At 33.7% G+C, this 17607-nt stretch overlaps 1 protein-coding gene across 2 annotated transcripts in view; it reads left to right on the top strand.

Annotated features, from left to right (window-relative positions):
* Positions 1–17607, top strand: part of SUZ12 (SUZ12 polycomb repressive complex 2 subunit) — a 39582-nt gene that overhangs the window by 12940 nt on the left and 9035 nt on the right. For both annotated transcript variants that reach the window (XM_060289933.1, XM_030862112.3), the window contains 5 exons: positions 3627–3676; positions 7329–7414; positions 9186–9417; positions 10537–10630; positions 14837–14942. In XM_060289933.1, coding sequence (XP_060145916.1) covers positions 3627–3676; positions 7329–7414; positions 9186–9417; positions 10537–10630; positions 14837–14942 — 568 coding nt within the window. The remainder of the gene's footprint in view (positions 1–3626; positions 3677–7328; positions 7415–9185; positions 9418–10536; positions 10631–14836; positions 14943–17607) is intronic.

Here is a 17607-nt window from a genome sequence, read left to right as displayed (position 1 = left end):
GGGAACACATCACAAAGATGAACCAAATCCTTATCTGATATCTTATCTTGATCATCTAAGCTAGATCCTTTGCTGCCTAAAACTAAATAGGCCTGACCATGTTTCTTTCTTCTCTTCTTCTGATCCAGTTTAACCAGTTAAAATGTAGACACGGTAGCCACAAGAGAGGGAAGAGGGTAAATCAAAGGGAAAGAAAACTGCCCTTTTTCCTTGGACTCAGCCATCAGTTAGGCCTCATTGTTACATTTTATTCTAGGTACATATCAAGAGTGTTTACTTTTAGGAAGGGAAGGAGGAGGGGAAATTATGCATAGCAAATCACATTCCCGTTTGTTTTTTAAGTTGGTTAATTGAAATTTGGAATTCCTTTTCTCTAAGAAACGTTATAATGGTGGCTGAATGTGCTTGCCATCTTATTTAACTTATAATGTAGCAATTAAAACTGTCTCAGACCATCCTTTGGTGACCTTTTTGTTTGTTTTTAATTTCCAGTCTTTTGTAGATGGATACGTTTGTAAATGTACTGATCACATACTTGGATGTTACGGCAATGTTAAATTTTTATGAAAGTGGTTAAAGTCTTATTCTCAACTTCTTGCCTTGTTGTGGAATGGTAAAAGTTTCCCGAATGACCTCAGTTTGCAGACCACGTTTTGAATAACACTAATTTAAAATATTTTCTGGGGTAGATCAATGCAAGGTATTTCTGTCATTTCACAGCTGGAACTTAGAATCACATTCCGTATAAAAACTATGTAAATAATATTATAAATACTACAGTATAATGGGTCCTGATCCCTGAACTTAAAAATCTTATTACTCTAGGGAGGACATCATTATCCTTTTGAAAATCATTTGTTGAGTGCCTTTCTGTAAGACACTGCTAGGTGCTAAGGACACTGGTATGTCAAAAGAGAATGTGTGTGAAAAAATTGTGACAAAAAAGTGGTAAATACAAGTGTTTGTAAAGGAAATTAAGCTCTGGGATGTTTGGGGATGGGTCTTTGTAGAAGAGGGAGAGGGTTTTTGTGTGTGTGTGTGTGTGTGGTACGCGGGCCTCTCACTGTTGTGGCCTTTCCCGTTGCGGAGCGCAGGCTCAGCAGCCATGGCTCACGGGCCCAGCCGCTCCGCGGCATGTGGGATCCTCCTGGACCGGGGCATGAACCCGTGTCCCCTGCCTCGGTAGGCGGACTCTCAACCACTGCGCCACCAGGGAAGCCCAAGGGAAAGGGTATTTTGATGGATTGTTTAGTATTTTATCCAAGCCTCACAATCTTGAGAGAGGTTATCTCCTCATTTTATAGATATCAGGTCACAGCTAATACCTGGAGCCAGAATTCAAGCTTGGATTTTGTCATCCTATTCTACTTTCCTATATATGGCTTTAGTAGAGGTAAAAAGGAATGGGAACCGTATTACAGACAGCAGTTAGACAAAAGATTTCACAGTTTGGGACCCATTAGAAAATTGTAGAAAGGAATGATTCATTCAAAATCATTTTAAGAAAATTTACCTGGCCTTAGTATGTAGGTTTAACTGAAGCAATTAAGAATAGGATAGACTGGTTGTGACTAATGGATTATCTTCTAACATGGAAAATGTAGAATATTTCTTTTCAGTTTTGTTTTGGAGTTTCACCAATTCTGCATTGTAGGTTACATTTATGGAACAGTTTTGATAGGAAAATGCTAATTATCTTTTAGTAAAATGGCACGTAGATTTCATAGATGGTAGATATACTTTTTAAAAATCAACTTTGGGTATAATTAACATTCAATAAAATACACTCACCGTAAGTATATAGTTTGAGTTTTGACAAATGTATGCATTCGCACAAGCATAACCACAATTAAGATACAGAACATTTTCATTACCTTGAAAAAGTCCTTTGAGGGCCTTTACAGTTGATCCCCTTAATGTACTTTTTTTTTTTTTTTGCGGTACGCGGGCCTCTCACTGTTGTGGCCTCTCCCGTTGCGGAGCACAGGCTCTGGACGCGCAGGCTCAGCGGCCATGGCTCACGGGCCCAACCGCTCCGCGGCATGTGGGATCTTCCCGGACCGGGGCACGAACCCGTGTCCCCTGCATCGGCAGGCGGACTCTCAACCACTGCGCCACCAGGGAAGCCCTGTACTTTTTTTTTTGAAGTATAAATTTATATGCATTCCAATTCACTCTTTGGTGTATAGTTCTGATGCATTCAATCAGGTAACAACCACTACAATTAAGATAAACCCTACAGATTCTCTCATGCCCCATTTATAGTCAACTCCCCACTCCCGCTGTGTTTTTGAAATGTATCTGATATGTGTCAGAAAGTAATATACATGAATTACCTGTTTTCAAGAATCCCATTTTATTTTTCTTGATACTTAAGTTATAGTTGCTATTCTTAGTTTTTCCTTTCTGGGTTTATGCTTTCTAACTCTGCTTGGACCCTTACACTTCTACTCCACCATAGTCATTTTGTTCTCTACTGATACCCTAGCATACTTTTCTTAGTACTGTTCTAGAAATGCCCTTCAGGACCTCCACTCTGTAGTTTTTTTAGCATACACTTTCATAGATTACCTCACTAAGAAAATAGAGGCATCCTCACATCTTCTGTTGAAATATCTCACTTACCTCCTGTTTCTCTAAGAAGAAGAAGAGTCCTGGGCAAAGTTACAAAGCTAACCTCTTTATAATATGTCCTCATTTCCAGTCATTACTTGTTCCTTAATGCTCTCTTGCCTCAAAGTCTTTATATAACTCTTCCCCTCTGATTATAAGAATGCGTAGATTGTCACCATCATTTTAAAAAAAACAAAAACATACCCTTTATTGATCCCTATTGCCCTTTTACTGCTATTTACTTTGATTCTTTAGTCAATTTCTTGAGTAAAAGTACTGCTTCCCTTTTCCCAACATCTGTTCTGGAAAGTTATGAATGGCTCCTGATCACGAGACAGATTTCTCTTTTTCCAGTTTAAAGGTACTACAAAAGCCTGTTGATGTTTTTGTTTATTCTAGCCCAACTTAATAGTTTTTCCATTGGTAGTAAATATTTTTCAAAACAAAAGGATCATTATAGTTTATGCTTCCTTTTCATTGCTTCTAAAACTAAAAGTGAAAATGACAAGTTGAAACAGTAAATTACAAATCTATAGCAGATTTGTGATTGTATATTTCATCCCTAATTGAAGTAGAAAGTGATGGTTCTGCATCATTTGTTAGGAGGCTAAATTTCCGTAGCTTGAAAATACTCAAACACTTTTGCCTGGATTCAGCTACCATTTTGACGGGTGGGAAGGGAAAACCTGTCCCCATTTTATAGGTAGAACACTAAAGCACAGTAAATTATCTTGCCTGTTATTTGGTGGTCTGTTTTTTTCTGCCTTGCTTCTTTGGTGTTTTTGTTTTTATTTGTGTGTGTACGTGTGTTTTTAATGTGTATAAACACACTGTTTTGGATGTCATACTTAACAGGGAGAGCATGGGGTCATGGGCTTGAACAGAGTTAAGAATTAGACAGCCAAATATTTATAAATTAGCTGAAGTAGCTTTGCTTTCAGTGTTATATTTTACAGTTTAGGTTATTTTTATTATAGAATATTAAAGTGATAAAATTTTTTTGTTCTGTTTAGCTTGTCAGCTCATCTGCAGCTTACATTTACTGGTTTCTTCCACAAAAATGGTATGTACTTAAACATATTGGCATTCTTACAACAAAACACCTTTGTGACTGAAAAATAAAATTGCGTGTAAATTCATAAAATTATATTTAATGGAAAAGATGGTGATGTTGATAATTTAATTTCTCTTTAGTGGATTTCTCCAGCAGTTTCAATTATTGCTTTATTTGGTCAATGGTGGGATATGGAGGAGGTAACTTGCAACTCATTAAACTTTAAAAGTAGTAGTTCTTAAATTTTAGTGTGTGTAGAAACATTTTGACAGTTTGTTTGAAATACATATACCTGGACCCTACAGGGACTCAGATCTAGCAGGGTTTTGGTGGAGCTTAGGAGTCTGCATTTTAATAAAGCACCAAGGTAATTCAGAAGTACGTTGTCTGAGGAACAAGTTTTAAGAAACTCTGGCTTTAAAAAAAGAATGGAAAAAAAAAAAAGAATGTGTCAATATATATGTGTGTAACTGAGTCACTTTGCTGTACAGCAGAGGTTGGCACAATATTGTAAATCAACTACACTTAAATAAAAAAAATAAATAAGAAACTCTGCCTTAAAAGTTTTTAAAAATTGTAAGTAGACTTTATACATAAGGTTGTGTTCATCGCCTGGTTTTCTTATTGCTGTCTTGCTATCTATTTAAGTTTTAAGTAGATTTTTAAATTATTAAAATAATCAGTGCTGTGTGGGATCATTCTTGCGAAGGTAAACGTTAGCTTCATCTGGCTCATATCTAAATAGATGAAATTCCAGCTCTTACCGCTCAACCGTACCTTTTAGGGCTCTAAGTATTGCAGTTTTAAAAATGGTGTGTAACATTATCTTACCCAACTCAGAGCCATCATCTTTCCAAAGATCGTAAGTAGAAAATAATGGGAAGGACTTGTAATGAAATTAAATTTCTTAGATTTTTTATTTCCAACATGTTTCGAACTTTAAATTATAAAGACTTATGATGAGAATTGTAGTTAATTGCCTTAGAACCTGGAATAGGTGAAGAGTCTCCTGAGTAGAACCCTTTTCTGCATAAACATTTTGAGTTTTTTTTTGTTTGTTTTTTGTTTTTTTTGCGGTACGCAGGCCTCTCACTGCTGTGGCCTCTCCCGTTGTGGAGCACAGGCTCCGGATGCGCAGGCTCAGCAGCCATGGCTCACGGGCCCAGCCGCTCCGCGGCATGCGGGATCCTCCCGGACTGGGGCACAAACCCGCGTCCCCTGCATCGGCAGGCGGACTCCCAACCATTGCGCCACCAGGGAAGCCCTTGAGTATTTTTTTAATACAATAATAAAACAACTGAAACAACCACTGCTACCAATGGGATATATCAATGTGTTAGATATTATATAAAGAAAATTATATAGTCTTAAATGTTACTTCATTAAAAGAGGTGAAAGCGTACTGGGTAAAGTTTCAGTTGGTTTCAGAGTGGATAAAATGCCTCCAGGCTTGTCCATGTTAAATTTGTGTGTGTATCCTTTAATAATCATGTAGTGGAATAAAACCTTTATAAGAAACAGGTCAGGTTGGTCATCCTTGGTATTGTTTAGTAAGAAACAAAGTTTAATAATAAGCAGAATGGTTATATTAGAACAGTTTGATAACTAATCAGGTTTTTAATGTAAGAAATTTGAAGTCTGGTCATATCTGTATTAGCAGTTAATGTAACTTTACTTCTAGTTTTGCCTTATATCTGTTCTATTTTTTTATATAGAAGTAACCTCAGTAGCATTTTCATGTTTTTTTCCCTCCTAAATCATTTATAATCATCTTGTAGAGTTCATATTTCTAATCATTCATCATACTTGGTCTTCTGTGATACTTAAAAAGTACATGAACTCTAATACTTCAGAAGCTTATAATTTGAATTTTATAGGTTTGTTAGCCCTTTGTTCTCAGGGGCTTCTATAAAACATAAATTATTCATCACTGAAATCATTATGGATATTAATCGAATAATATTTACTAATTAATATTATTTGATTAATTAATAGTAATTAAATTTACTTGAATTAATTAGTTGAAATTAACTGGAACATGGTACGATAAACTTTTTTCCCATCTACATGACAAAAAAGTTCAAAAATTGCACAAATTCACTTGAACTTTATTTTCTTGATATTACTGAAGTAAATGAGAAAGTAAACTCTGTTGATACTTCTATTTCCAGAAGATAATTTCCCATTATAACTTTGAAATTAGTGGAAGTTGGAAAGAAGCAGATATATTGCCTCCCTTGTCTATTCAAGGTATATTCGTAGTTTTTTATTTTAAGAAATCAGGATAGAAAAGCAACATCACAATCCCTAAAATATGATTATTTTTTCTTTTGTTTTTAAATGAAGACTTTTGTTTAGCAATTACTACTTGAGACTGCTTAGATTGAATACACAAAGATTATTAGGGTACTATTTTCATGGTGAGTATTGTTCAGAGAGTATTTTTGTTACTGCATTTTAGATATTTGGTTATTTTATGGTATATTAATTTATTTTTATTCTGGATGCAACTTTCAAGAGACTGATTGAAATGTATTTTATGTATACACCCTGAGTAAGAAGAGTGTTTTCAAGTAGAAAGAAGTATTGTCCAAAATCTCAGAACAAAAATTATTTTATTTCTGTATATGTTTATGGATTTATCTATAATATATAGAGAACTATATAGAAGTACATAGTAGTTTGATATATTAGGAACTTGATGAATGAATGATTAAATATTTAAGTTTTTTGGACTATTAATGCCTTTGGGATTAAAGACAAGCTGTAGGGAAGTATTCTGGAACCTTAATTTGCAGAAGCCTTTGTTCATTGATATAGAGAATATAGACTATTACTTTAAAATTAAATTTCCTAAACATTATAAACCAAGAGATTTCCCTAGGTAGTAAATAATATCTTGATTTTTGCTATCCCATTTAGGCATGCAAGTTTTATGTTTAATATTTTTTGAAAACTTTTTAAAATCCCTTTGGTTATAAGTTTTGATCAAATCAAAGAGTCTTTTAGTGGGCTTCCCTGGTGGCACAGTGGTAGAGAGTCCGCCTGCCGATGCAGGGGACACGGGTTCGTGCCCTGGTCCGGGAAGATCCCACATGCTGCGGAGTGGCTGGGCCCGTGAGCCATGGCCGCTGAGCCTGCGCGTCCGGAGCCTGTGCTCCGCAACAGGAGAGGCTACAACAGTGAGAGGCCCACGTACCGCAAAAACAAAAAGAACAAAACAACAACAACAAAAAGAGCCTTTTAGTTTAAATATCTGAGCATTCAAAATGAAATGAAATATGTAAAATAGTAACCAGTTCAATTTAAATGTATCTTAAACTAAATAATTTTTCTAATAGATTTTAGAAGAAGGAAAAAAAAATTTTAATGTTTATTTTGTGTGTTAACCTCTCCTGAACTATTTCATTTGTGCTTTCTACTAAGAAGCCTTAACTGTATTTGTCAAATTTGAAACTGATTTGTCAAATTTGAAACTGATTTTGGGAAAAAGGAACGAGTAAACTTCTGAGAAGACTTCATTATAGGAAGTCTTTTTTGTAAATTCTCAGACTTCTTAGGAAAATGAATACTATTTTTAAAAATAGATTTTAATCACTTCTCAGCCTTTTGGCTAAGATCAGGTGTAAAATAGATTTTAAAGTATTGATTTTCTATTTAGATAAGCCATCACAAAATTCAGAAAATGAACAAAATTCTGTTACCCTGGAAGTCCTGCTTGTGAAAGTCTGCCACAAAAAAAGAAAGGTAATGTATAGGATGATACTGGTAGATGAAATGGAATAATTTTTTTCATTGAATATGTTTATGCATATATATTGTTTATGCATATAAACCTTAAAAGCTTTTAAATATGTTGATGGCTGAATTGTAAAACTGATAACCTCTTTGGCCAACCTCCCATATCTTCATTTTTTTCCTAATCTGCCTATAGGTATCTGCATAAAACTTTCTGTTACAGGAGTATGACAGTGAAGGGAAGAAGCTATCTTTTAGCATCTTAGGACATAAATTCAGTTGCTTCCTGCCACTCTAGTCTCTTAGCTTATTTGTTTTAGCTATTTGTACACATTAATGTTTTAAATAAGGGCTAAGAGAGAGTTTTTCCCAAAAGGATTATCTTGTAACACTACTCTCAGGCAAAGAAATTTCTGTTTCTAGCATTATCAGCCATTAACTTATAAATATATTGCTTCAAATTTTTATTTATAAGAGGAAATCATTTCACCATGGAAACAAGTATTATGGTGGTTAAATTTCCTGGGCAACCCACCAAAGCCAACAGATATACTTTTAGTAGCCTTAAGTCCTTGGGTATTTTAAGAATGGGCGGGAATTCCCTGGCGGTCCAGTGGTTAGGATTTCATGCTCCCACTGCAGGGGGCCTGGGCTCGATCCCTGGTCGGGGAAGTAAAATTCCACAAGCCATGTGGTGAGACCAAAAAAAAAAATGGAATGACCTGTATAGAGGTTCTGATTGCTCATGCTTTTCCAAAATCAATCACAGTAAGGTGATATGGTGAAAACTGTGCTAGAGCGTTGGTATGGAATAGACCAAGGTGATGGGAGACAGCAGTGTAAGTATTAAAAACTCTATAAAGTTAGTTAGTAATACTCCACGCTCCCACCCAACCCCCATACACAACAAGTAGTGATGTGAAAATTCAAGATAATACTATTATTTAGGCAAAAACATGTGCCTGTAACTATAGTATGGTCCTTTTTGTGTTAAAAAAAATAATAGGCGTAAATGTTTTCTTCAAAGGATATATACAACCAATTGCTAATATTAGTCTTCTCTGGAGTATAAGACCTGGGGGATGGAGGAGACTTTTATTTTTCTCATTTTATATTCTTGTAGAGCAGAATTTTAAGACCATAGCATATATTCTGTTTGTTTTTAAAAAGAAGTTACCCAAAATAATGTACTATATTTTCTTGTTAAAAAGGTCTTCTGCATCTTGCAATTTTTCAGCTTTGCTCTTTCAGCATAACTCTAGTTATAGAATTACAGAATATTACTCATAAGATGATTAATGTTACTTCTTATAAACAATATATTTAAATATATGGATTTACTATTTCTCAGTGTTGTTGATAATGGGGTTATTGTAATAATCTTTTTTCATTTCTAACAGTCCTATGAGTCATTTTGTTAAAATAGAATGTTTAAGGGGAAAAGATTAATTTACATGAGTTGTAATATTTTAAGCATGGTTTTAGTTCTATATTTCTAACTTAAAACTTTCAGATGACCATCAGCTAAATATTAGATATACTATTATATCATTATTTTCATTATATTGAGGATATCCTCAATTGTGCTATTATTTGAAAGATAGTTGATCCAAATTTTCTTTTTGCTTCATCACAATTTTCAGACATATGGTTAGAATTTTAGCATGCCATTTGGAAATCATGGCCTATACCATATTTCCTATAGCTGTGATTAGAGGTTTTATTGTAATTCTTACAATTGCATATGCATAAATAAATATAATAATCTTTGCCTTTGCAGGATGTAAGTTGTCCAATAAGGCAAGTTCCTACAGGTAAAAAGCAGGTGCCTTTGAATCCTGACCTCAATCAAACAAAACCTGGAAATTTCCCGTCCCTTGCAGTTTCCAGTAATGAATTTGAACCTAGTAACAGCCATATGGTGAAGTCTTACTCATTGCTATTTAGAGTGACTCGTCCAGGAAGAAGAGAGTTTAATGGAATGATTAATGGAGAAACCAATGAAAATATTGGTAATTTTTATTTTAATAATTTTACTAGATTTTGTTGTTGGAGATTATTAAGGTGATCAGTGAAAATGATTGAACTAATACATCTTCGTAGTATTCATAATTGTGTACAGAATATTTCTTTTTTTAGTTATTTTCATAATTATTTAGAGGGAAAAATGGTGCAGAACTAGAAATAAATGCATGTGTTCTAATAGCATGGCCTTTATTTGCAAATCTCTTATAGTCTAATGAGATAATTAATTTTACGGTAGATTGGCCTTGCTCTTAGACTTTTGGCTATTGTGTTGTACTAGGTATTTAATCTGTAAAATTCTCATTGTTGTATGATGAAACATTTCATGCAGCAAAAGAAAAAATACATATATATATATATATATATATATAAAAACACTGGATGGAAAAGACTGGTATTTAAATTAGTCTCTCAGCAAACAATGAATTCATTCCCCCCTCAACATTTTATTGTGAAAAATTTCATACATACAGAACAGACAAAAGAATTTGGTAGTGAACACCTATCTACCCACCACTTAGAGTCTACAGTTAACATTTTATTATACTTACCATACATCTATCCTTGTATCCTCCCAACAGTTCTGAATCCACCTTTGAGGTGATCATTCAAACAACATATAGGTGCTGGGGACACAAAGATGATTAAGAAATCCAGTCCCATCTTCCAAAGGCTCATAACCTAGAGTATGGAGATAAACATAAAATATAATTGCAGCTAAATGATATGTGGTATAATAGAGGTATTTGTGAAGTTCAGGGGAGAAGCACCCAGGAAGAAATAATCATTGAGTTTTGAAGTTCCTGGAAAGTAACCATGAATGAGGAGGGTTTTTTTCTCCTTGCCTAGCAGTAAAGATCATTCTGAACAGAAAATAATATTTGCAAAAATGTGGGATTAATAATGTCAATGAATATCAAAAAGTAAGGACATACACATAAGGTTGAGACGTAAAGTTGAAGAGTGTTTGGATATTATTATATTGTAACTTAAGTTTATTTGTACCTCATTTGGGATAAATGTAGTATGTTATGTGAAGGGACTATATATCATAAGTATGTTTTTGCTTGAATATTTGATTCATGAGAAATGTTTGTCAAATTCAGATGTCAGTGAAGAACTTCCAGCTAGAAGAAAACGAAATCGTGAAGATGGGGAAAAAACATTTGTTGCACAAATGACAGTATTTGATAAAAACAGGTAATGTTGATGGACAAGCAAGGCTCCCATGTTTTAGAAATGTTTTTATTTTGAAGCAGAATATAGTGGTGATACTGTTTCTTTGCCTTTGTTTCTCTTTATTCTTATGGATGAAAAAAGAAATTTGCAAATACTGAACTTTATCACGTAGAAAGCAATAAACACATATGAGGAACTATTTGAACGGCTCAGTTAAGATTGTTTATTCAGCTAGTATTTTCTGAGTGTCTCCTCTTTGTCAGACATTGTTTTAGGCGGTGAGAAGGCAACAAAACCCCTGCCCTCATGGAGCTTAACTTCTAGTGGAGGAAACAGACACCACCCCCCAAAATTGTATCAACTAATGTCACTTAGTGGGAATGCTGTGAAGAAGAATAAAGAGAATAAATGGTGGTTTTTGTAGAGAAAGCCTCTGAGAAAAGGTCATATTTGAGCAGAGAGCTGAATAAAGTGGGCCCCGTGCAAATCTTGAGATTATGTATTTACTAGAGTTAAGGAAGAAAAGTGTGTGTAATCATCATTGTGTGGCTCTGTGTGCATTTGGCACAAGGTAGCAAGGAACACTTGGATGTATAATCATCTCTACGGTTTTCGTTTGGGAATGAAGCATCTTAGTGCCAGTAAAAGAACCTCTGGGAAGCAGATACAGCATTCTTTTTTGATAGGGTTGGAGGATGAAACCTATAATACGTCATGATTTCTTGTCCTAGGCTGCTCACTGGTAGTTAACACAGTTCACTGTTAGGTATAGGAGAAAGAGCCAAGAAAAGCAATTAGTGTGTTTCTCCTGCTCTTTAAAAAGTAAATTGTTGTTTTAATGTAATCCACTTATTAGCTGCTAGGGTAAAGAAAGGTTATAGGGCTTTTAATGGGAAAGCAAAGGTGATTAGGAATAATGCCATGGATTTTGCTACCATATTGTCATAGAATATATCACTTAATGTCACTTAATGTTACCGGCAGAAACCAATATAGTGTTTTTTTTAAAGTCAGAAATTTGAATGTGGATCAGAAATTTAAATGGAGAACAACAGAAACATATATGCTAGGAGATAGGGGTTGTGTCTGTGGGAGAAGCAATTAGGCTGTTGTTGCACACTGGGCTTCATCAGTGTTGGTAAATGTTCTATATATTTTAGGCAGCATGAGGGAAGGGGTACATTATATTCTTTTAAGAATTCTTTCTACCTTATATTAACATATTCCTTGTACGTTAAAACAAAAAAACTGCTTTTTTTAAAAAGTACCAAGAGGAAATCATGGGAGAATTTTCTCCCAACTTCTTTTGAAAATTTCCAAACCTATAAAAAAGTTGAAAGAACAATACAGGTAGTAATTAATACCCATGTACCCTTCACCTAGATTCATCAGTTGTTAACATTTTACCACATTTGCTTTATTTGTGAGTGTATTTTTGTGACAAACCATTTGAGGGTTAGATCATGACGCTGGATTTCATTCCTTATTCATAAACACTTCATTCAGCGTATATCTCCTAAGAGCAAGGACATTTCCCTCCATAACCACAGTACGCCTATCATATTCAGGAAATTTAACATGATACAAAAAATACAATACTCTCTCCCCAGTTTCCTCGATAATGTCCTTTTCTGTTCCCCACTCACCCCAGTCAAGGATTGCGCTCTGTGTCAGTTGCCATATCTATTCAGTCTCCTTCAATTTGGAACAGTTTTCCAGCCTTTTTTTTTTTTTTTTTTTGCCTTTTATAACAACACTTTAAATACAGGCCTGTAGTTTTGCAGAATGTCTTTCAATTTGGACTTTTGTGATTGTTTCTTTATATTTAGATTCGGGTTAAACATTTTGGGCAGGAACACTAATTGGTGATGTGTTCTTTGTGCACGTCACAGACACAGCTGATATTAGGTTTGATCACTTGGCTAAAGTGGTATTTACCATATTTCTCCATTTTAATGGTCCCTTTTCACTTTAATTAATTAATATGCAACCTGTAATAATTAATACATGAAACTGGATAAATGTCCTTTTGCTCCCAAGTTTTTTTTTTTAACGCAATAGTTTAGCATCCATTGATGATTCTTACTTGAGTAAATTATTCTGTGGCTGTGGCCACATGGTAACTTTCTATCAGTTCTTCCATGTTTGGTTTGTTGGCATTTTTCTGTGAAGAAGAGCGTTCCTTCTCTCAACCTTTTTTTTTTTAATCAGTATGGATTAACAAATTCCAGTTTTATTCAGTCTGTTTTAATCTATTGATGTTGCTATTTTAGTGCTCAAATTGTCCCAAATTTTGTCAGGAGGAGCCCTTCCAAGCAGGCTCCTAAGTCCGTTTGACTTGTTTTTATTTATTTATTTCCTTGTTTTGTGGAATATTCTAGATATTCCAGGCTTTACATTCTCCTTTTCCTACCTCTGCTCTGGAATTGGCTATTTCTTCAAAGGGTCGTAGTTCTTTCAGTAGAGGAGAAGTATTTGCCAACCAAGATCTGAGGAGTTAGATGTTATAAAAATTCTTTTTATAATCTCTGAGAAGCTAAAGTCTCCTTAAAGAATAACCAAAATTAAAAAGCCATATTGAAAGAGTATGAAATATGGAGTGAAATTAAAAAACTTCTTCTGAAAACAAAAACGCCATCATAAGCCAAGTCAAAATAAAGATGACAAGTCAGGAGAAAATTAATTTCAACTCATAATGTATAGATAGATGCCTCATTCCTTTAATATAAAAAGATTATACTAAGTAAAAAGAAAATCACAGGCCAATAGAAGAATGAGGAAGGGATATCATGAAAATGTTTACAAGAAAAGAAAATATATATGGTTTTTAAACAACTAAAAGGTAAAACATCTGAATATAAAAGTACACTGAGATGTCATTTTTTCACTTACCAGTTTGACAGATATCAAAAAACTTGATAAAGCACTGTTGATGAGGCTGTGGGGGAAAAGGGCCTCTTCATACACTACAGGTAGGAGAGTACATTGGATTGTAGCTGTCACGTGTTCAGCCATAAAATAGAATATTATGTAGTCATGTAAACATGCAGGAGGAAAAGTCCTTTCCATTTTAGAAGCATACTAATGTATTACCTATTCAAATTAGTAAATAAAATAAAATTATTTTTAGAATTAATATTCTAAAAATATTAAGTTGAACAGCCTTGTTGATATATTATGAAGTAGAATAAATTCAGTAGCACAGCATAAAGACAAAAATTCTTAAGGCTCAAAATCATTCGGTGTTAAGAGTCAGACTTTGGAGACAGATTACCTAGATTCTGTTGCTAGCTCTGGCTACTCACTGTGTCATCTTAAGGCAAGTTATTTAACCCTCTCTATGCCTCAGTTTCTTCTGCACAATGGAGTAATAGCATCTACTTCATAGAGGTGTTGGGAAGATTAAATGAACTCTGTAAAGTCTAAAATAGTGCCTGGCACATAGTAAGCACTCAATAAATGTCAGCTAATACCACCTAACAGAATTTCTCTAAGACTGATGAAGAGATGCCAGATTCTTGATATACAATTAATTATTGAGTATGGTTGAAGAATGGTATTTAGGTTAGTAGTGTTTAATTGTATGGAAAAAATAACATAAACTATGTATACACACACAGATATGTACACACACATTAAAACTATACTGTGAGTATGGGTAGAATTTAATCGATTCTTTGATTCAACCAGTATTCCATTTATTCATTCACCTATGAAATGTTTATTGAGCACCTATATGTGCCAGGTGCCCCCCAGGATCTTACAGTTAATTAGTTTACTGTTCAAGTATAAAAGTCAAGAATTGTAGTTCAAGTACTTACAGTAGTTAAAGGTAACAGAGACATAATTCTTAGCGGTTCCCTAAGGCAAGTATTGTAACACCGTTGTTACCTTGTTTTTAAAAGTATAAAGCCTGCACACATGCTTTATACTTAACGTTTAAAACTTAGCAAGTTTTAAGACCTTAGGCATATTATACTTGAAGTGTTTAAAGTTACATCTGAGTAGCTACAGTAATGAAATAATCCTCTAGTAATAATTATCAGTACCAATCATTAAAATTTCTTTTGTCAGGAATGGAGTGTAGGTATATTTTTAAGTCTTGTTGGGTATGTAAGCTAGTTTATAAATTTAATAAATGCTTTTTAGTATAAATCTAAAGATGTAGAATTTGTGTACTTACAATAATACTCAGGTTACTTTAAAGTGTATGTGTTTGTCTAACAGGCGCTTACAGCTTTTAGATGGGGAATATGAAGTAGCCATGCAGGAAATGGAAGAATGTCCAATAAGCAAGAAAAGAGCAACATGGGAGACTATTCTTGATGGGAAGGTATGGACTACTTAGAAGACTGAGCACGTTATAGTTATGAACTCCCATTTTTGATTGATGTTTTCTTCCCCAAATGCAAATTCACATTGGAAGGAATTCATGTTGGAAGGAAGAGTCCTTTTTTTTATACTTTGAAAAACACAAGTCAGAATTATCTAGTCAGAGTATTTAATGGAAGGCATCATCCTTGGAACCATACTGCCAGCTTCAAATCTCCACTCCTAGCTATGTGGCATCTGGCAAATTACTTAATCCCCTGTGTGTCTCGGTTTTCTCATTTGTGAAACGAGGCATAGAATTGATGGGTTAAATGAAATGATTAAAGATGCTTAGCACCGTGCCTGGCATAAAATAAGTGCTCAATAAATGTTAACTGATATTTTAAATTCCATTCATAGTAACAGCAGGTAACATATGACTAATAAATTTATCAAGAAATCTTCAAATCTTAGATGAAGCAGGCTTAAAATAACTCTTCTAAGAGACTTAAAAAAATAAATAGGCATACATACATTTCTTGGATAGGCAGACTCAGCAGAATACTAATGTCATTTATTTCTAAATATATTAGATCAGTGTACCAGCACAAGCAAAATCCTGATTTTTTTTTAAGCCTTAAAAAAATTAGTCTCAAGTTAACCTAGAACAATATGTAATAATACTAAGGAAAATTATGGAAAAGTTTTCTGAGAACCTTTACTTACCAGATAATAGAACATAGTATAAAGTTAAAAGAACTTAAATTTATGGTAAAATCTTAGCAATAGATAAGCACATCACTGAAGCGTAGTCTTGAAATAGTTTCCTGTATATTTTAAATTTAATCTATGATAAAATTGGTGTTAGATCTTTGTGGGAAAGATAAACTGTTCATTATCCATGTGACAGAATTGGTCTCTAGCTTTCTGGAAATAAACTTAGACCTAATAAATTCCAGAAGGCTCATAAATGTAAATGTGAAAATTAACACTGTATAACTTCAGAAAAAAATATAGGTGAATATTAATCTTGCTATGAGGAAAAGCCCTTCTAGGTATGCTACAAAAGCTAGAAAGCATAAAATAAAAATGACTAAAGTGAATCATATACTGCACAAATCTAAAGTTAAAAGCAAATGATGGACTGGGGCTAATATTTGTAACATAAGAAAAGGCTAATATGAATATGCAGTTAATAAAAACATAAGCAATCTAATTAGAAAAAATGGATAAAGAATAGTCTGACAGTTCTTAAAGCAACAAATATAGATGACCAGTAAGCTTTTAAAAAGATATTCAGCCTTACTAGTATTCAAAGATGCAGACAAAATCAGAGATACTACTTTTGACTACTAGTTTGACAACAGTTAAAAAGGGTTGACAGTTTCAGGTTGGAGACATGAGGACACATGCTCTCAAATAATGCTTTAATGTAAGAATAAGTTGGTATAACCCTATTGGAGGGCAGACTGGCGATACGAATAATAATTTTAATTGTGTATATAATTATTAAGTTTTATGTAACAGTTAATTTTCATTCTGCAGTTTTGTCACAAGGTAGTAACTGTTTAACTGAAAAGATGTAGATTACAAGTCTTGCCTGAAAATTTTAAATAGTGAAAAATTGGAAACACCTTAACTCTAAAAAGATAGCCATTGAAAGAACAATACTTTGACAAGAAGATCCCCATGATATTTAATTTTTATGTAATAATACATCCACCTTTTATAAAATTAATCATAATAGTGGTTACCTCTAGGTGATGGGATTTTAAATAATTTTTCTTTATACGTATCTACAGTGGTTGAATTTTCTGCAGGTATTTATTATCTTTGTTTTAAATTTCTTTTTTAAAGTTTGTTACGTTTATCCATGGGAAAATAAGGATTATTATATGAGTTGTTGGGTTTTCCCAAGAAATTGAGGCAATATGAAATGGGTATCCTTTTAAGTCAGGTCATATAGATTTGCTTCTTTTTAACAGCTCTGTGTTATTCTTTTAAATAATGTCCCATAATTTACTAAACCAGTGTCACTTCAATGGATAATTTGATTATTTTAATTTTTTTTACATTTTCAAAAATGTTGTAGTGAGTATACTTGTATTGGGTTGACCAAAAAGTTCGTTCAGGTTTTTCTGTAAGATCTTAATGGAAAACCCGAACGAACTTTTTGGCCAACCCATACATGTATCTTTTTGCATTGCAAGTATTTTTATAAGATAAATTCCTAGATATGGACTCACTGGGTCAAAATTGGTTTATATGATTACACTTTCACTTCATTCCATCTAAAATTATAGTTTTAAGAGGATTATTTGTAATAAAGATGTACAGGGAGATTAGACTTGTGTGGCAGTAAAAATAAATAGGAGCCCATTGAACGTTTCTGTAAAAGGGAATAGCATGAAAGCAGTCTTTCAGAAGATTATTTGGATATGGATTGGGAAGTAAAAATTAGAAGCTGGGAGAGCAGCTAAGATACTGTACTAATAAGATAGTAAGGATCTATACTTGATGATTATGTAAGAAAAGCAGAAGCAAGAATAGGGGTCAAGTGTAATTCTGAAATTTTTAGTTTAGGGTCACTAGTAGACTGATAATGCTTGGAACAAAAATAATTGTGCCTGAGAAGGAAAGAAAAGATAATACGTTCACGTCTAAAAACATATTTTAGTTCAGGGTGA

This window comes from Globicephala melas, chromosome 20 (genome assembly GCF_963455315.2).
Source record: "Globicephala melas chromosome 20, mGloMel1.2, whole genome shotgun sequence".
NCBI lineage: Eukaryota > Metazoa > Chordata > Mammalia > Artiodactyla > Delphinidae > Globicephala > Globicephala melas.
This window is presented reverse-complemented; position numbering and strand designations above follow the sequence as displayed.